This window comes from Colossoma macropomum, unplaced genomic scaffold (assembly GCF_904425465.1).
Source record: "Colossoma macropomum unplaced genomic scaffold, Colossoma_macropomum, whole genome shotgun sequence".
Taxonomy (NCBI): domain Eukaryota; kingdom Metazoa; phylum Chordata; class Actinopteri; order Characiformes; family Serrasalmidae; genus Colossoma; species Colossoma macropomum.
This window is the reverse complement of record NW_023494789.1, coordinates 11,276,659-11,297,551: the sequence shown is the minus strand read 5'-3', so window position 1 is coordinate 11,297,551 and position 20,893 is coordinate 11,276,659. Positions and strand designations below refer to the sequence as shown.

General features: G+C 38.8%; 1 protein-coding gene across 13 annotated transcripts in view; it reads right to left on the bottom strand.

Moving 5' to 3' along the window:
• Positions 1-20,893, bottom strand: part of rbfox2 (RNA binding fox-1 homolog 2) — a 72,172-nt gene that overhangs the window by 9,971 nt on the left and 41,308 nt on the right. For 8 of the 13 annotated variants that reach the window (XM_036570059.1, XM_036570068.1, XM_036570067.1 and 5 more), the window contains 7 exons: positions 20,581-20,787; positions 18,286-18,453; positions 17,709-17,762; positions 13,685-13,777; positions 3,237-3,324; positions 2,042-2,113; positions 566-716 (listed from right to left, as the gene is read on the bottom strand). In XM_036570059.1, coding sequence (XP_036425952.1) covers positions 566-716; positions 2,042-2,113; positions 3,237-3,324; positions 13,685-13,777; positions 17,709-17,762; positions 18,286-18,453; positions 20,581-20,787 — 833 coding nt within the window. The remainder of the gene's footprint in view (positions 1-565; positions 717-2,041; positions 2,114-3,236; positions 3,325-13,684; positions 13,778-17,708; positions 17,763-18,285; positions 18,454-20,580; positions 20,788-20,893) is intronic. The other 5 variants (XM_036570061.1, XM_036570063.1, XM_036570060.1 and 2 more) reach the window with 5 other exon arrangements.

Below are 20,893 nucleotides of genomic sequence, written 5' to 3'. Positions count from 1 at the left end.
GGTATTTCTTACGTGACTAGGTCAAATCACACGTACATTCACCAATTTGGTTTGAATCTTTAAAAGCACAGCACACCGAAAATGACACATGCAACATGCAGAAATATGACGATGGTGCAAATATGTGTGAACCACTAATTACGTATTTCTTAAAATACATTTCACTTGTACAAACTTGCAATTATCATGAGTTTGATTCAGGGAATAAACTAAAACTGCTGTGTGCTATTTAAATGCTGCAATAGCGTTTTTAAATAAATTGTCTCAGCGAGTCTAAAGCTAAATCTTAAATTTAAGATGTAATAACAATATGTAACAGTAATAGAAATATTTCATAATAATGCTAAAAATAATATACATTTTTGTATTTAACAGTATTTTCCTAGCTTTACCAAACATAATGCAGCTAACTCAGAAATTAAATGAGCTGTGTTATAACAGAGAAACCGTACAGCACAGTGGCCTTTCACAACTAAATATGGAAATATAAATCCTACAAGATGTGAATGTGTGTGTATATATAAAAAAATATGTTTTTATGCACGTTTGTATGTATGTATCTTACCCTGGGTATGCTGGAATGGCCGGCTGCGGGACAGCTGCACGTACAGCACCATAAACAGGCCGCCCGCGACCCCGCAGGTGAGCACCCCTGAAGGTGGCGGCTGTAGTGGCAGCTGCCGCCGCCGCTGCAGTAGGGTATGGAAACCCTGGAACTGAGAGAGAAAGAAAATTGATTTATTCATAGCCAAACACAGTCAAATATACAGATAGTGAGTTCTGAACTGCAAAAAAATGATTGTCTTGGCAAGATCAACTATCTAAAATTAAAAATATATACACAAACATAAAATTACACATATACTTAAGTTATATTGCCTATATATATGCAATATATTTAATATTTCCTATACACATACACTCACTGAGCACTTTATTAGGAGCACCTGTACAGCTACTCATTCATTATCTTACCAGCCAATCATGTGGCAGTAGTGAATAAAATCATGCAGATACAGGCAGCAGCTTTAGGTACTGTTCACATCAACCATCAGAAGAGGGAAAAAATGTGTTCTCAGTGATTTTGACTGTACCATGATTGCTGGTGCTGGTTTGAGAATTTTATAACTGCTGATGTTCTGGGATTTTCACGTACAACAGTCACTAGAGTTACTCTGAACAGTGCAATAATTATAATAATAATAATAATAAAAAAACATACAGTAAGCAGTAGTTTTGCAAAAGGAAACTCCTTGTTGATGAGAGAGGTTAACGGAGAACGGCCAGACTGGTTCAAGCTGACAGGAAGGCTTCCACTTCTGTCAGCCAACAACAGAAAGCTGTGGCTTCAGTGGACACAGGCTCACCAAAACTGGACAGTTTAAGCCTGGTCTATTGAATCTCGACTTCTGATAAGGTACACAGATGGTAGGGTCAGAACTTGGCGCCAACAGCATAAATCCAAAAACCCAACCTGCCTTGTGTCAACAGTCCAGGCTGACGGAGGTGGTGTAATGGTGAGGGAACATTTTGGACCTGTTAACACCAGTCATTGCTTGAATGCCACAGCCTATTTGGGAACTGTTGCTGATGTCCATCCCTTCATTACCACAATGTATCATGTTCTAATGGCTACTACCAGCATGATGATGCAGCATGTCACAAAGCAAAAGTCGTCTCAAACTGAATATGACAATGACCTCAACGTTCTTCAGCGGCTTTTTCAGTCACCAGATCTGAATCCAATAGAATGGGAGCTTCGCAACATGATGAACTGCATGGTGCAATCATGTCAATGCAGACCAGAATCTCAAAAGAATGTTTATAACATGTTGTGGGTTCCATGCCATGAAGAACTGAGGCTGTTGTGAGAGTAAACAGTGGCCCTATCAGGTGTCTCTAATAAAGAGCTTAGTGAGTGTATTTTGTTTGGTTAAAATTCATTCACTTGCCAAGAATTTTTGCAGTAGTATGTAAATACGTCCATATTTACATGTTCCAGCAATGCTAAAATATGTGTAGCTAGTAGGAAATCACATACCCAGTGTCTCACCTGCGTAGAGCTCTGGGCCGTACATCGCTCCCACCATTGGGCTCAGCTTCCACCCAGCTACTGGGGAGAAGGGGGGGGGGCAACAGAGGAGAAAAAAGACTTGCTTTGAAATCTGAGTAAATTTTCACTATTTGTAGGTACATGTACACATCAGGTCTGCAACATTTAGTCAGCACAGATTAGTTGTAGCTACGTCAATCAGATACAGCTGAGAAAATCTTTCCTTTAGCCAAACCATCTATTTTGCTGTCCGTCATGTGTCTTTAGCATTGTTAATAGCTGGGGGAATTCACAGCTAACTGTCTACTCCAACAGAAAATAACACTATTTATGTTTATAATTTTTAGGATTTAATGGTGTAAGTTGTACATGAGGTAGGACAGTACATATCGGCTTGATTTTAGCTACAGACAACATAAGCAAACACTTATTTGAGGGCTTCCATACTTAAAGAACTCCTTTTCTACAGAACATGACAGCATTTCTACTGAGAAGCTGATTCACACAAGAGTAATATAACCTGCGGTTATTTCTATGGTTGGTTTCATAGAACGTAAAAGGTGCTGTAATCTGTGGAAGCACACAGTCCATAAAAATAACTGATATGGCGCGTTCAGACAGGACTAGAATCGCTGAGAAACATTGGTAGATATTACATTACCCCCACCACCACATGTAAAACTAAATCACACCCGAATAGTGTTTTAGTATTAAGTTTCTTTCTATCTATGGGTGAATAGGTATGCACACAAACCTACGTAATACTGTTTTCAATTTAGTTCAGCATGAGAGCACGTCTATATTCCGCTCCGCCTTTTCTAAGTATTGTGGCACCAAAGGATTTTATTAAGTACAAAGCAAGACTGCTCAGGTAGATAAGCAAGTCTTAAAGTCGTGTTTATAGTGACAAACAATTATGCTTATCGCAGGTATCTTAACATGCCAATCCAGCATGCAAAATACTGAATATGCCCAGGCAATATGACATTTTGTTATGAATCTGACATTGCTGTAAAATGCTCGGCCAAGCTAGGTGGAATAGTTCTTAGAACCTGTCCTGCAGCAGAATGTAGTACTAACAGAAAATAATGATATTCTAAACAGTAATATGGTAAACTCTGACACCAAGTACTTATTTATGTATGAGAAAATTTTTCATGTTGTCCATGAGTGCTTATTTTACCATAAGGGAGAGCATTAAGTCCCTCTCCGTTAGCATATGGGCTAACCAGCTTCTTATTGGTCATCACTCGAGCTGTAGCGTTGTTGACCTGCCCAGGAGAGAGAGAAAGTGAAAACGGCTCAGTGTGACCGCTTTGATCTGACTTCAGAGATGTATAATAGCATTAAACAGATTTATTTAGCTTAAATACATTTTTCATGACTTTATAAATTATTCCATTGGCACCATGCACTTGTAGTTATGATGGGAATTCTGCCCACAGTTCAAAAGCTTCAGTAATGAAAGGGTTTTTTTTCCATTTGTAAAATAAAGACAGTTACTGCTAGATTGTACACATTATACATAAAGATCAATTAAAGGGGAGTAAGTGAAACTCTGGACATTTCCTCGGGGCAGGTATGAGACAACTGTCGTCAGTTGAGGAGTAGTAAGGCAGAAATTGTGAGCTCAATGATATTCCCTTATATTGCTTTAAAAAAATCTTCCCATCATGCACAGCATCCCCAATGATCATCAAACACAGATCAATAAACAAACGAATAAAGAAAGTAAAACACACAAAGACCCAGAAATAAATCTGTGTCAAAGCAAAAAGGTAAAAAACAGTGCATTCCATCTCTAAAAATGGGAGAGAAGAGAGAACAAGAGTTCAGACATGATGAGATTCGTAAGAGAGAGTGTGCACACCATTCAGCAAAAGATTACATTCAGCCAATTACGGTTCGTCACATGACCAGGAATGAGCATACACCAGCCAATCAGCAAGCATCGGATGCAGCATATGGACCAATCAAAAACACTGTGCAGCCCAGACCTCAACCCTTTCATAACGCTTCATACAAAGAAAGAGAGAGAGAGAGAGAGAGAGAGAGAGAGAGAGAGAGAGAGAGAGAGAGAGGGGGGTGTGTGGAGAGAAAGGGATGCAAGAAAAAAAATAACATCCAACGAAAAGGGACATTAAGAGTGGAAAAAAGGGGAAGAAGAAACAAGAAAGCCATGAACAATGAGAGCAAGAAAGAAAAGAAAAATCCATCCATTTAGCAACACTAAAGACTACATCCCCCCAATAGTACATCAAACCAAAGGAAGCCTGTGACTTCTTGCTGACAGACCCTGAGTGGCAAGAGATGGAAGGAAGAAAAAAAAAAAGGAATGACAAAAAAAAGAAAAAGAAAAAAGGGAGAGAGCACAAGATGGAAGGAAACGAAAGAAAGAAAAAAAAGAAAAAGAAAGAATACTAAGAAAAGGTGAGGAGGAAAAAGAGAAAGCAGACAGACAGACAGACAGACAGACAGAGACAGAGAGAGAGAGAGAGAGAGAGAGAGAGAGAGAGAGAGAGAGAGAGAGATGCATATGCCACATGACACAACAAATCAAATCATGAAGGCCAAACACTGGCAGGCATTGACACTGATCCGTCACACACTTAAAGACCAATATGCAAACACCATTATCACACACGCAAACGCACACACTCACACATACACACACACACACACGCACATAAAGATCAAAAACAAGCTTCGGGTTTAGCCAAAAAGAAAGAAAAAAATAAACAAATATCCCCACATGAATATAAGGGGAACAATATCGCCTGAGAAACAATTTCAGTCTGTGTGTGTGTGTGTGTGTGTGTGTGTGTGTGTGTGTGTGTGTGTGTGTATATCTGTGTGTCTGTGTTTGCGTGTCTGTGTTGGGGGGGGCATAAATTAAGTTGCATTCTAGTAGGCCTGTCATAATTATTGCATAATGGCCAGATCGCAATTATTTAAGCTGACTGCAATTATTTTCCATAGTTGTTCATTTTCAGTACGTCACAAAAAACAATGTGAACTGGGTCCGTTAGTTTAGGGCAAATTCATGTGAATGAAAGAAAGAATAAAATGCTTTGAAGACATTTCACGAGTCTTAATCGACAATAGTCTATTATAACTTCTGGCAGGTGCTACAGCACCTTTAGAGGGCAGCGGTGAGTAATGTTTGTTTACTTGATGTTTGTAAATAACGCCTTTAGAGGGCAGCAGTGAGTAATGTTTGTTTACTTGATGTTTGTAAATAACGCCTTTAGAGGGCAGCAGTGAGTAATGTTTGTTTACTTGATGTTTGTAAATAACGCCTTTAGAGGGCAGCAGTGAGTAATGTTTGTTTATTTGATGCTTGTAAGTAACACCTTTAGAGGGCAGCAGTGAGTAATGTTTGTTTATTTGATGCTTGTAAATAACACCTTTAGAGGGCAGCAGTGAGTAATGTTTGTTAATTTGATGGTTGTTAGCACCTTTAGAGGGCAGCGTTGAGTATTATTTGTTTTTTTGAGCTGTTTCTATCATCAGTTGGGAACTTCCAGTACCGGAAGCTAACAAGCAAGATGGTTGATTAGCCAGTTTAGCCATTTTAGGCTTGTGCTGTAACAGTTTCAAACAAAAAAAACAAAACAAAAAAAAAAAGACAATGAAATTGTTAATCGCAATTATTTACATGGCATCTAATGATCATGACAGGCCTACATCCTACACAACAATCAACATCTACAAAGGCTTCTTGGTTCGCAGAGGCAGGCAGATAGATGGTGCAATGCTTAAAATGATCCAAAAATGTGTCTTTGGGGGGAATGAATAGGCTCGAGTTGTTGGGCAGGGCTCATTAGGACGACAGGAGGGATGGATAGATGGATGGATGGAGGGAGGGAGGTGGAATGGAAAGATTTAGTGGAAAAATCTTATCAGCCGTGTCAATGCGGGGGAGAAGTGATTATGTGTTAATGGTGATGAGAAAGAGAAGGGGGGGCTGAGAGAGAGAGAGCGAGAGAGAGAGAGAGAGAGAGAGAGAGAGAGAGAGAGAGAGAGAGAGAGAGAGAGAGAGAGAAAGAGAAGAACAGAAGGAGATGGAGGAGAACAGATCATTTCTGTCAGTAGCCTGTGGTCCTTGGCGGGTGTTCTAGACATGAGACTCATGATTGTAATTTAATAAAGATTCTTTTTTTTTTCCTTTTTCCTCGAGATCCTCTGCTCTATTGAATAAAACATCACAGTGGGCCTGCGGGAGCAGCCTAATGTGCGAGGCTGCTAACAGCTGAGGTGCGGATCCACAACACAAGACTGTGGGATGCCCCACTGAGTTCGAGCGATCGTTTGGCCGAAAATCAGATTTACAGTTTGCCTCCATTACTGCAGATGTTGTCGATCAGCCAAGACGTGTTTGATGTCTGAAGTCTGCTTCTTTAGTTTTAGCACTGGAGCTATGAGGCTAATGTCGCTATGCAGTGGAAGCTTACAGTCACATCTTTCAAACTGCCCAACTAAATCATCACTTTTTTACCTCATTAGTTCACGTCTTTGGTCACACACTCAGCTAGCTTAGAGACCCTCATTGATACAGAGTCTATTTGAGACTACTTAACAAGTATGTGAAGATTCAGGGGTGCAGTCTGCACAATGCTAATTACATAAGGCTATTTAATAATGTAAACAAAATTCACTTTACTTTCTATGGTTATTTCACTTAAAAATGTTATATTGTTATAATTTATTTATTTTTAAATTAATTAATTTAATGCTGATTGCAAGTATAATAATAGTAATAATAATTATAACAATATAAACTAATAATAATAATTCTCTCTAGTAAATAAGATAATTTTAAAATAATTACTTATTATTATTATTATTATTATTATTACTACTACTACTACTACTACTACATATAATCAAGTGAAATAACATAGAAAGTAAAGTGAAAAGACGAATAAAAGACAAAAAAAATTATCTTAAATAAAAGCTAAACTAAAAAGAAGTTTTAAAATACTTCTTGTATGTATTTATGTACCAAACTGGACAGCCTAATTATGGTCTTATGATGGTAACAATCTCCACAGTGTATAATAATAATAATAATAATAATAATAATAATAATAATGGTGATAATAATAATAATGATAATAATAATAATAATAATCACAACAACAACAACAAAACAACAATAGATAATAAACAGATATAGCTTATAATAATAATAATAATAATAATAATAATAATAGAAAGAGGCTTCTCCAGATTTTCTGCAGTTTACAGAAGAACACGTCTGAACACAAACAGGTAGCTATTCTGTTAAGTATGCAGGTGCTTTAAGTCATTTAGGCCTGTAAAAACTAAATAAGAATAACTTTAAAATCTACCCGAAAGTTTTTTTTTGAATGGGGATGATACACACTCTGTTGATTTCACAGGACCCATGTTGCTGCATGCTGTATAAGTGTAGGGGATGCACTGTTCTCTAGGCGAGCCCACTAAAAGGGGCACTTAGCCTCATAGCTTCAGCGCAAAACCGAAGCAGCAAACTTCAGAAACTGAACATGTCTTGTCTGACTGATTACATCTGGGGTAAGGAGGGGTGGGGGGAATAAAATAATAATAAACATTAACGAAATAAAATTTCTGATGAAACCATTTACTGGCCTGGCAGCATAAGCTATAGCTAAACAAAAACAGGCGAAAGACCACAGTGGTCAGCTGAATGTCGCTGATCCAGAGAGAGCTGGGTGTGATTTAGCAGGCGGCGGGTGTGGGGGTGGGGTGGGGTGGGGTGGCGGGGGGAGGTTGAGTTTGGAGTTTGTGGGTTGGTTCAGGAATGAAGCCGTACATACACACACTTACCATGTGCCAGGAAACGGCATGACGACACGCGAGCGGTTACCGTGGAGACTGACAACGATAACAACAATAACAACAACACACAGAAGTCGTCAGGGAAACAGAAAGAAAATAAATTATAGGATAAAAATGAACAGAATAGGCTAATGGCCAAAAATAAAAAAAATAATAAAATAAAGCCTAGTAATAACAAATAATGAAAGAAAACAACCAGGCCTCAGAGAGAAAGAGAAGAATGGAAAGAAAAATGTAGGTAGGAAGGAAACTGTGGTGGAAAGGAAAAAATCATGTGAGAATGGCAAGGTGGGGAGGGGTGCAAGCATTAACTGAAGGATCAAAAATAATGGGTCCTGAAGTCTCACGCTAACTGAGATTTAGGTCACCATCCAGTGTTTTACAGCAGGGAGGCTGAAGAACAAACAAGCAGTGTGTTAGTGCTGTGAGAGAGGGATGGTGGACTGTAAGTATGGCTGGATCAGCCCTTTTACGACCCTCTGCGCTCTCAATTATTCAGAGCTCTGATATCAGTGCGGATTGTAAATGCACTGCAGCCTCTACTCAGAGACGCAGTGCAGCTACTGATGGATCTTATTGATGAATCCACTGATGGAGATACTGCACACAAAAAAACGGAAACGACGTACATAATGGACATTCATGTGCAGCAAGTCATTCCTCAATGTGCCAAGAGATGACATCAGTGGAGGGAGGGGCACAGACGGTGAGATGAGAGGCTAAAAAAATAGAGACAGAGCAGGAAGTGATGCAAGAGACAGGAAAAGGGCTGGACATACATGGGGGGAGGGGGAGAGAGAGAGAGAGAGAGAGAGAGAGAGAGAGAGAGAGAGAGAGAGAGAAAATAAAAATGAAAGAAAAAGTAAGAAAAAACAAAACAGACAGAAAAACAACACAAAAAGAGAGGCAAGCATGAAGGAATGCAAAAGTGATAAAGAAAGAAAAAGAAAAAGTGCATGCAAGTAAGAAAAAAACAAAAACAGAAAGAAGGAGAGAGAACTGAGGAGCAAGAAACAAAGCAATTGAGATATTTAAAAAAACAAATGAAAGAAAAAACAAAGACAGGCAAAAAGAAATAAAAGCAAGCAAAAAATATAGAAAAAGCAAGCAGAAGAAAAAAGAAAGAAACAGAAAGAAAGAAAAAGAATGTGCAAGCAGGTGAGCAAAAAAGCAAAAGGAAGGAAAAAAAAAAGAACCGAAGCAAGAAACAAAGCAAACGAGACACTGAGAAAAAAGAACAACGGAAAGAAAAAACAAAGAAGGAAAAAAGAAAATAAAGCAAGCAAATAGTAATAAAGAAAAAACAATATGAAAAAGAAAAAGAAACAACATGAAAAAAACAATATGAAAAAGAAAAGAAAACGAAAAGAAAAAGTAAGAAAAAAAAACAATATGAAAGAAAAAAATATGAAAAAGAAAAAAGAAAATGAACAAGAACAAAAAAGAAAGCTAGGAATAAAAGGAACAGAAAAAAGAGGGCAAGTAATAAATAAATGAAAGAAAGATAAAGCGATCAAGTGAGGAAGAAAGAGAAAAAGAAAGAGAAAGAAGTGGTCAGTGAGAAAGGTCAGACAGAGAGAAGGAGAGGGCAGATGAGAAGAGTGTGGCCATCTAATCATCTATTTCTCTCTAACTCTCCACACAGTAAATAAAACAGATGAAAAACCATGAAAACAGCACAAAATGCATCACTGTGTTCAATAATAAAGCAAACAGAGGAAATGCAGCTGTACTGAAATGAATCAATAAGAACCTGCAGTCTAACACAAAAGCTGATCTGCTGTTTTACGGACTGGACTGGACTAGACTGGACATGGTCTGGAATTTATTGAACAGGAAATTCAATTGTGCCCTAATGGTTTCTACTGGAGCTAAAAGGAAAAAAGGAAAGATAAAGTCATGCATAAAATAAAAGAAAAAAAAACAAAAAACACACACAGCTCTAACATGAGCACTGCCTCCCCCGCCACGAGCCGTGGAGACGCTCCAGTAAGGAGGACGGGTAAAAAAAAGGAGAGAGTGTCTGAGACCCATGCCAGCTACAGCCAACACAAGCAGCCACGGACAGTAGGGGGAGCTAGAGAGATTTCTCCAGGCATCATGCACTTATGACAACATCTTCACCTTCTCTTAAAAGAACAGACAAAATAAAAAGAATTCAGACTCAGCCGCTGAACTAAAGGCACGACTACATTCCTCACCCTCTCCCAGTGCTCCACACAGACACACAACTACAGCACAGCCTCTGGAATACACCATGCAGAGAGCATTCTGGAAAAAAAAAGTATTCAGTGAGCTTGAAAGGAAACAAAAAAAACAAGGCCGATCACTCCTAAGTGCTAAACGTCTCACGTGAAACAACCCAAAAGTCTATGGAGAGGAGAGGAAAGGATCTACTTTCACGCACACGCACACCCTCCATGCGTTTACAGGTCACTAAGATGGAGAAAGGATCACACGTACACACAGTTCAAGCAAAAAAAGGGGGCTACCCTCTAAAAACTCCACAAAAGAAGAGTCAAACTCAAACAAGCATTAAAGGGGAAGTCCACAGATTTTTCAAAATCGCTGCATAATTCTCACATTAAGACAAACCGAGTCATTCGTGAAGTTTTGATGCAAAACGGTTCATTCTAGAGAAACTTACTTACTTGGATATCTTTAACGTGGTGGTGAAAGGAACCAGGGGTGGTGACGTCTATAACACATTTACAAGTATCAATGAACCTATACCAGTGGTCAGCAAACCAAAGGGCCATTTTGTCCTTTCAATAAAATCAAAACACCTTGAGGGCCACAACATTTGAAGTCCATTTTACCATGCTGGCTGTGAATATGGCTCAGTATGTGCTGATGTACTGATACAGGCTAAAAAAACATGCACTAAAATGCAGACTTACTCTGACCTGCTTTAAGCTTTAGCTCAGCTATAGCCGCTTTTCTCGCATCTCCAGCAGGAAACTTTTCCGCAAACGTAGAACAGTTTCTTGTAAAATGTCTCTCAACGTTCAATTTTTTAAGTCGCCAGCTTTGATTTTCTGTTCGACCTTAAATGGTGCCTGAGGCGCCAGAATGTAACTGCTGCACAATTTAAGGAGGAACGGAAAAATTCGGACAAGAAGCTTCGCGAGAACCTCAGCTCCGTGACTTTTTAGTGTTCGTCGGTTTCTTGTTGCTGATTAAACGTGTCAGGAAATGATCTGAAGTGATAAGTGTAAGTTCATTCGTCTCCAAATTATCAATGTTCATCTTAAATATCTCTCTCTGCCTTTTCATTAACTACTAGCTAGGAAAAACTGTTGTCTGCATTGCTATAGTGATCACCAGTCTGCACACCACCCTTCAGGGTTAAAAACTGGTGAATTAGCAGTTATTGGCTACTTCAACTCCAGCGTTTAAGACCATGTATTGCTAAAACTGTGTTAGAATGATCAGTTTAATTTACTGTAAAGGAGGATTATTTTATTTTTACCTACAAATACATGAATCGGGCCAAAACCCTCTCGAAAGTACCATAAAACCGTTTATGTGAGGTATTAAACTCTAAGATGTCTGGTTCCGTTCACCACCACTGTGAAAAATGCATTTGACATCAAACCACTTGAAAAGACTTTGTTTATAACTTAATGTCGCAATTATGCTGACGTTTTGAAAAATTGGTGGATTGTCCCTTCCACAAAATGAACAACCAACCAGCATTACAGCACTGCCAGCAACAGTGAAGACGTTTTCCAAGAGACAATGTACATTCATGTGCTAATGAACTCTGTGGCATATTGCGCTAGTTTAAAAGAAAAAAACAAAACAAAACATAGAACAGACAGATACACTGACTACATTCTATGTAATTCAATCTAGTTGACATTCATATACAAACAAACAAACAAAAACAGACACAACTAGTATTTGAAGATCAATAAGCAACGCCGTGCCGCAAGAAGAACAGCAAGGAACAGGTCAAATCCAGGAACGTAATTGGCTAGCAGCTTCATTAGCATGCTAATGTGCTTTGAGGAGAAAAGCAAAACCACGCATGCGTTAATAACTAAGATTTTTACAGCCTTCCAGCAGTGGACCGAACCCAGCAGCCAAGAAAAGGCACCAATACCCTAAAACATGTACGTTCAGTGGCGTAACTAGGATGTTATGGGTCTCAGTGCAAATGAATGACGTCCTCCACCCACAAGAAAATGACCTTCGATTAACATTAATTAAATTAATAATAATAAAAAAAAAGACAAATGTTTACTCGCTAGCATATATAATGGTAACCTAAATTTATTAAAAGGATAGTTCTGGTCCTAAAATCTGATTGGCTCAGCCTTGTTCAAAGTAAAAAGCTCAATACACGCACACTGACCGAATTAATTCTGCATTAAGTCTAGCTTGTGTGCTGTAAACGGACTGTTATGCTGCTCTCATGGCCCACCAAGTACTGACAAAGTAAGAACATGGTTTTGTTTAAACTGAGGGACATTTTTTAGCAACTAGGCTAAAAGACAGCAGGCCAAACAGGCTAAAATACATCTAACAGGCTAACTCACCCTTCCATTAATGTTAGCCTCGGAGTTTTATTATTTATTGTTTATATTATTTGCTGCAAAACTGTAATAAGAATGTGCTATCTTGAATGTCTTACAAGCCTCAAACGTCTGTGTTTCTTGTTAGAAATACTGGGTTTAAAACGACTTAAAGTAAGAGAAAGTGGAACATGTGGTGCTGTTAGCTTAATGCTAACACAACACAGAAAATCGCATACAGGTGATAGTGGGAATGAGCATTATCGATGTGGTGGGAATTTGGTGAGCAGGAACAACTTATGAGGTGAAGGATTAATATATTATAGTATGATATTTTCATTATTTTATGACAACAAACAAAAAAGTTCGAGAAACTACAATATGACCAAGTTTTTGTTCTCCTTCAACAGTGCATGGTTGCTTGACATCAATATTTTCTAAATTAACTACATTTCCTGGTGGAAGAACTGCTTATTGTGATTATCATGACTTATAATGTAAATAATTTACTAAACTGTGTACTGTGCCATATTTTATGTTTTTGTTGATTTAGAAAAGCAATGTATCAGTTGAGGTTGTGCATTACAGTGATTTTACCACAGGTAAGTCGGTGAGTAAATAAATAAACAAACAAACAAACAAACAAACCATCTCGGAGGCCAAACTTCAACTTTGCTGAATAATTTTTGGATTACTTGGATCATGAGAATGAGAAAATGCAACAAACATCTAAGACTGAACTGTGTGGATGTTGAAAAATATCCCTGCAGAATTCACTGAGAAACTGAAGCTCTAATCAAAACACTAAATACTGCGAAAAATAACAGCTGTTTTAACCAACAATGAAATAAATAAAGGGTGGCCTTTGATTTTTGTGGTCTAAAACTGGAACTTTCTGTGAGTCATGGATGTTTGATTGTATCAGTATTGATATGGGCCCCAGAGCAAAGGCCCACCCCTCAGTAGTTACGCCACTGTGAACGTTAATAAACAGAAAATCTATTTATATCCACATTCGGCCATGCAGTTTGTTTTTGATTGAAGATAACATGCCAAACACGCTCCACACATGCTTCATCCCTCATCCACACTGAAGCGCACACGCGTACACACACGTACACACATGCACACGGCTGGAGCGGAGAAGCACAAGCAGCACAGGCACATTCTCGTAGCAGCACTCAGTCAGTCACCAACGTGAAAGATGTGAGGACATCACCAAAGAGAGAAGAGAGAGAGAGAAAGAGAGAGAGAGAGAAAAACTCACCTCGATCTTCCGGCCCTCCACGATGGTGCCGTGCAGCCTCTCTCGGGCCTTCTCCGCATCCACGCTGCTCTCGAACGTCACGAAGCCGAAGCCCTGGGGGCCGACAGTGACATCAACGATCAGACACAGAGGGACCAGAACACCGCGGCCAAAACCGCCCGGCACCACAGCGCGTCCAAAACAAGAGAACAGCCAGAACAGACAGACTGAGCGATGAGAGATTTTTGGAACCTGAAATAATCTGACGGAGGAGAGAACTTTAACAGTCTTCAGTACAGATACACCGAGATATCGAGGCGCATCGGCGTCAGACGGATGCTTAGAGCCTCCATGTTAGTCTATACTTACTTAACTTTTTTGAAGCTGTCTGAAGTCATTGATAGGCTGATTTTACTCATCTCTATTTGCTCACCTTTTCTTTCTTTTTTTTAAATTACTTTCATTTTCTTTCTTTCCTCCTTTTTTCATTTATGTTCATTCTTTTTCTTTCTTGTTCATTTCTTCCATCCTTTTCTCTATTTTTTCCTCCGTTTTTTTTATCTCTTGCTTCTTTTCTTCCTTACTTCCTTTTTCTTTCTCTTATCTTTATTCTTTTTCTTCTCTCTTCCTTTCATTCATTTTCACTCATTTTCTCATTCATTTTTCCTATTGTCTGTTTCTTCCTTTTTTCCCCCCCATCATTCCTTCTTTTGTCTTCCTTCCTTATTCTTTGTGTCTCTTTTCTTCTTCTTTTCCTCTTTTCTCATCTTCCTTCCGTCCTTTCATTTATCTTCATTCTCTTTCTTTAACTGTTTTTCTTTCTCATTTTCTTACATTCTATTTTCCAACTGTCTTCGTTTCTTTTTTCTTCTTCTTCCTCCTCTTTGTATCTCTTCTCTTCTTTCTCATCTTCCTTCTTAATCCCCCTTCTTTTTCTTTTTCTTTCCTTGTTTTCTTTGTTTCTGTTTTACTACATTTGAATTCTGTGACTCATTGCTTAGAAATATAAAATTTTTGAGAATTTATTTTTGCCCTGCAAGCATCGTATTTACTTCAGGAAATTTGCATTTGTATATAGAAGTAAATATTATATTTCTCTGTAATGCTTTAGTTCCAAGAAGGTTTAGTCCAAATTTCTATGTTTCGTAAATTGTGTGATGCTAGCTGTGTTGTTCTTCCTGTGAGGTTAAGTGTGTTCCAGTACACACACACACGTATATATATATATATATATATATGCGCTCAGTTTTGGTTGATACTCTAAGTTTCAATATCAGTCAGAAAATGGAGTCCTGCCATCTCTATCTCTTAATTTATATCAGTTGTTCTCCTCCATCGTATAGATATAGATTCCAAAAATCTACAGGCTCTGTCCAGCTGTTGTGCAATCTCTTTTAAAAGCATTATTTACCTGACATTTAATTAATATATTTATTTAGTTCAATTTATGTAATTCTAAGCCCCACGCCTTGACAGTTTGTGAAGCGCTGGCATGCATCCCCATGGCAACAGAAAATAAGCATTTGTAAACTCACTCACTATATGAGAAATATCATTAAACATCACCGGCAGAGAATCTACAGATTCTAAAATGTACAAAATCCCACAAAAAGACAAATGACATTTAATAAGCCTTCATTTAGCCCTTTATTAAAGCCATGTGGGTGAATATGTATGTGTGTTTAAGGTATGTAGATTTAGACCTTGCTTGGCAGTTGAACATCATTTCAGGACATTTCAACATTCAGGCAGCATACGCTGCTGTTAATGTAAGAAGGTACGTGGAGCTCTGCAGGGGAATCCCACTGCTTTTTCAAAATTTCAGCATGATTCAATGGCTGAGATGGAAACAAAGTCATTTAGAGTGGTGTGATGTGAAATGGTAACTGCGAAGATATACTGACTTGGAGTTCTTTACAGTGGTGGGGACAGGACCCATGTTGATGATGGTAAAATAGTGGTAAACCTGAAAAAATAACTTTTCTTTGGGTACTATTTTGTCCTAGAACACCCTGCACGTACCTCTCCGCCATGACCGGAGTTTAAAAATATGTTTTAGGCCAAAACCCTCTCAAAACTATCTTAAAACAATGTTTCAGGCATCAGGCAATGCATTCGTAATTTCATGTAATAACTTTGTGAGGGAGCTTTTAAAGACATTCAGTTCAGACAACTGGTTCCCCTCACCACCACACTTAACAATTCTGACTTTTCTTCCAAATAAAGCGTTTCACATCAAATCACTCAAAATGACTTTACCAACTTAAACAGATAAATATTTTGCAAAAAAAATGGTGGCACTCCCCTTTAAAACACCACACCAAACAGCTAGGCTAACCGTCACTGAGGACTCTGCACAGCCTCTTCCTACCAGCAGACAATAGCAAGGCTTATCTTTAAAGAACCGCTGTGGATGCTCTTCTGAATGGATGATTTAATTCTGACAGTAAGTGCTTTTTAGTTAATAGTTGGATATTGTGTACGTATAAAGCCTACACAGATCCAAATACAGGAACTCATTCTGCAGGACTGAAGGGCTGTGAGGTGAATGACAGCCCAGGATGCTTTGGCAGTAATTAGAATGAGCTAATCTTTAAAACACTCTCTCTGTACAGCATTTCAGGCACACACACAGACACACTCCTACTCTCCCAAGTCTTGGTTAGACTGATTATGCAAAATGTCTTTCACACATATATGTACTTATTTTACCATGTCAGGATATATATATGTATATTTGACAGCTTGAAAATCCTTTCATGCAGCACGGTTGCCACACAATACCACTGCACAACAGATTCATTCCCATGCTTAAAGCCCCAGAGAACAGAGCAAAACATTAAACATTTTTGTATGACCCTAAACTTGGGTGCTATACTAAACATCCAGCAAAGCTTGAATGAACAGTAGAGGCTACACATAAAACACGGCTTAAAAACAGCTCATCAGACCTATCTGAGAACTGAGTGGGCGTGGCTAAAGAACAGCTTGATTGACAGCTCTATGTCTTATACTCCTAGCCTGCTCATACAGAAATAAATACAGAAAGGTGTTCTTTTCATCAGATGCTGCTCCTTTTTTTCCCTCTGAACATAGTATTGGTAGTTGTGGCCAAAAAGTTCCACTTTTAGTTCATCGGTCCACAGTGTTTCCTAAATGTCTTCGTTTTATCTAGATGTGTTACATACATCAGATGTTGACTTCTCTGATTATTTTCTGTAACTTTACCAAATCCAAAGTTTTGAACAAGCCACAATTACTCATTTATGTTCAATCATTTCAATCAAATATAAAGGAACTCTGCATTAACATTTGCAGAAAAGTATTACTTAGGTTTAGGCCTATTTCATCTTACTTGATGAGATATGTAATTTGGCCAGCAACTACGCCTATATCTGTATATATTTTCTAAATATTTATTTATTTTTATTTTTTTTTTAAAGTTGTTTTATTGGTCCTGTGGGTAAGTCCCTTTCGTTTGAAAACATACACCATCTACCTCTTGCTCAGTCGATTCAATACGTAGACACTCTCTCATTTCAATGGCTCTGTCTGCCAGCCAGCGGCTGCTTCCTACAACATAACCAGCCTGCAGACGGTCTACTACATTTTGTCGCTCCGTTTAGCTAAAGGAATCATTCAGGAAGCTAGAAAGTCAATACTTCTCATTCCCCTAACTCCAGGACAGCTGAATTAATCGAATCATTCCATTTCTCCTGCCAGCATGCAGCATGAAGACAGTATGGAAGCCACTCTCCCAAGCAGAATGAATGGAAGTCAATGGGATGTTTAGTCATTTGTATCACAATACCAAAAAAAGGGAGCAGAGTGAAGAGATAACTGCAGAGACGGTGAGAGAAGCATACTTTTTGTTGAGCTAAATGTCTGTAAAGTGTGTGGGAGTGGGAGTGGGGGCTCAGTTTCAGATGTAGCAGCGCATGGCCTGCATACGACCTAAGAGACAAAGCTGGAATTTTAAACTCAGTTTTACATTTTTACATAACGTTCTCAGGCTTTGCTACAAACCACTGCGTGGGTCTCGTACCTTGGAGCCTCTCTCGTTGAAAATGATCTCTACGTCCAGGATTTTTCCAAATTGCTGCAGGAAATAATAAAAGAAAATACAGATTAGAAAGCTTAAACAAGAAAAAGGGCAATAATTTATTCCATAGAAGAATTGGATAAGGTCTAAGGTCTAATGCTAAACAAAGCAACAGTTAAGCATGAACAATGCTTTCACTTATGTATGAATAAGGGCTGCAAAACATGGGACAAAATTGCAATTATATTGTGCTTGATACAATATATGAAAAACACACCAGTGAAGCATCAGTGAAACAAAGTGCTTACGTGTATCACTAGAGCAAAGGCCAATACTCACTAATTATTAACAAACGATATATTGTGCAGCCCTAGAGCACAAACAGTGTCCCACTCTGTTCATGCTGCAGTGCCAATTCAAATCAAAAGTACTCACCACCACTAGGGGGCAGAATTGTTCAGTGCTCCCCCCATTAACCCTACTCTCCTAATCTGTCTTTGTCATTTCAGTTTCTGCTGACTGCACCTTAAAACGTCCCCCAGAAAACACACAAAGCGCTCAGTTAGCAAGAAGCTCGTACCCCAAACATTTGCCGCAGGTCAGGATCTCTGAAGCGGAAGGGGATGTTAGAGACGTGGAGGCGTTTCGGGGTGACTTTGCCCTCTGCAGAGTCTTCAGCCCCAGATACGCCTGAACCCCCACCAGATACACACTGGTTATCTGCCTGGGGGGATCCATCTGACAACTGCTGCGGGGGGAGGAGAGAGGAGAGAGGACAACCATATTTAGATCTTTTGTTCGCATACATAACGTTATTATGGATTCCTGAAGGAACAGTCCAGCCTTTTTTCATATAAAAATGCAGCACATAACTAAAGACTGCATTAGTATCCATACTGAAACCTGATTTTGCTCATACTTTGTCCATACTGTCCATTTTTATAGAAAACAGTGTCATACAGTATTGGGAATCACACAGGCAAGTCTATTTGAGATTACTTTACAACTAGCCTGAGGCAGATTTAGGCATGCAGTTCGGTGCTAAATAAGCTTAGCTACATTAGCCTCATATCTAGGGGTGTCCTAACAGATTTTCAGCCAAATCAAAGTAATTTAATGCTGAGTATCACTTGATACTGATCCAAGGTGGTGTTTGAGTTTCCAGAGCTAATTAAGGCAAGACGTGCTAAGCTGATAATTAATACTATAGCAACATTTCCACATTCCTAGCATGTACATAATGTGACATCCTGTTTTGTTTTAGGCCTAATTATTTAAAATTACCATTATAATGTGTGTTTAATGTTAGTTTATCATCACGTGATTAATCTCCCAGACCATTTGGTTGCCAATTAGTATTCTGCAGTGAAACAGCTTCATACTTACGTGAAATAACCAATTTATACTGTCATGAATACAATATGACTTCATATTGCTCCAACATACGCACAGCAGCTTCCTTCATATCTGCTTTTAACACACTGTTGAACAATTATTTCAAACCAAAGGCTGTGTGGAGCACAAAATACAACCTCTCTGCAACTGATTCGTTTTCAGCCACTCGCAAGTGACGTGGCTGGAATGTATATGCTTCTGGTAGCATGTCGCTCACTTTAAGGGGCAGAAAGTAGTGCTCGCTCTCATTTTACAAGACAGTGTTTAGATCAGGGCTGTCCAAAGTGCCCAAAATTTGAGTTGACTGCCAGAAAGGTAACCTAACCCTACCCTCTCACCCAATGAGAGACCAAACATTTTCACCCTTTATAGTGTATAAGGGCTGAATGGTTTGACGATTTTTGCGACTAATATTGTGATTTAAATAGGTTTATTTTTATTAAATTAAGCTTTTTTTTTAAAAGATAAACACTGAATGTAGTGTGTTAGACTACCAGTTTATGATGTGTTACTGTGTTAAATTTGCCCAAATAAAATGTAAGACAACACTGAATAATGTAGTGTAGAATTAAAACTGCAGCTCCTGAGGTTTGAAAATTTCATTTTCGAATTGTGATTTTAATATATAAACAGTTAACTGTACAGTCCTACAATTTAACTTATTAAATTATCTTCATTTAAAAGTGCTATATTAACAATACATATACAAGACCTATTGTTGAAAAAAAAAATTACACAACCAATCCTTTATGTCTATATTGCCTTTTTGTACTCAGCCCACCACAAACATTGACAGTAAGTTTAGGCACCTCTGGTTTAAAGGAAACGTGACTAGCTCAAATTAGTGGAAACACTCCAGGTACAGATATAAGCTTTTATATTCCACTGTAAAACAGTTCCACACAGCACACACTGAGGTTTCTTTGTTAACTTCTGAAAACGCACCTCACTTCTGTTGGTTGTGGATGAGGCCTGTGTATGTCACCTCTTTGACAGTGGTATAAATAGTAAGCAAAAAAGAAGAAACAAAAATTATAACTGGATCAGGCTTAAAATAGCCGATACCTGATTGATCAAAATCTGCCTAGATTGGTTCCGACACCTCTACGCATACATCCAGCACAAAACCAAAGAAGCAAACCTTCAAACACGTCTTGGCTGATCGACTACATTCCGGTACGAAAAATGCTGTTTACGTTTGTTTTCCTTCAATCATTTTCATTTATTTTTTCGGAAAGGAAAAGTTGCAAACGGAGATGAGGAAACTGATATGGTAATAGGAACATTTACAGGACAGATGTGCTAAAAGGACAATGTCTACATTCACTCTCCTCACACCCAGAACACTTCCTGTGCTCTAACACAAATGAACAGGTGAAAAGAGGCCAATCAGTCTCCAAATGGTCAGTGAGTGAAGAGGCGGCTATGCAAACGGCCCTCCACTTCACCATATGCTCAGAGTGTGTTTGATAACACTTACTTGTGTGTTGAGAGTGCTGGGGGCGGAGGGGGGGTTACTGATCCCTGCCGTCGGCTCCACTTGCCCCTGTCCCCCTGCAGAGTACAGGCTGCTGGCCCCGAACTCCAGCGGCAGGCCATTCTGGGGCGGCGGAGGGGGAGGGGGAGGGAAGGCGGAGAAGGGTGGTGGAACAAGGCCCTCCTGAGCACCCATAGTGTCTTGTGAACCCTGAGAAAGAGAGACAAACTATCACACAAGTTGCAACGATACACTTTGATTCAATTTCTGAATCTGACTCGATTTTTTATGTTTTATGTAATTAGAGATCAGAGGA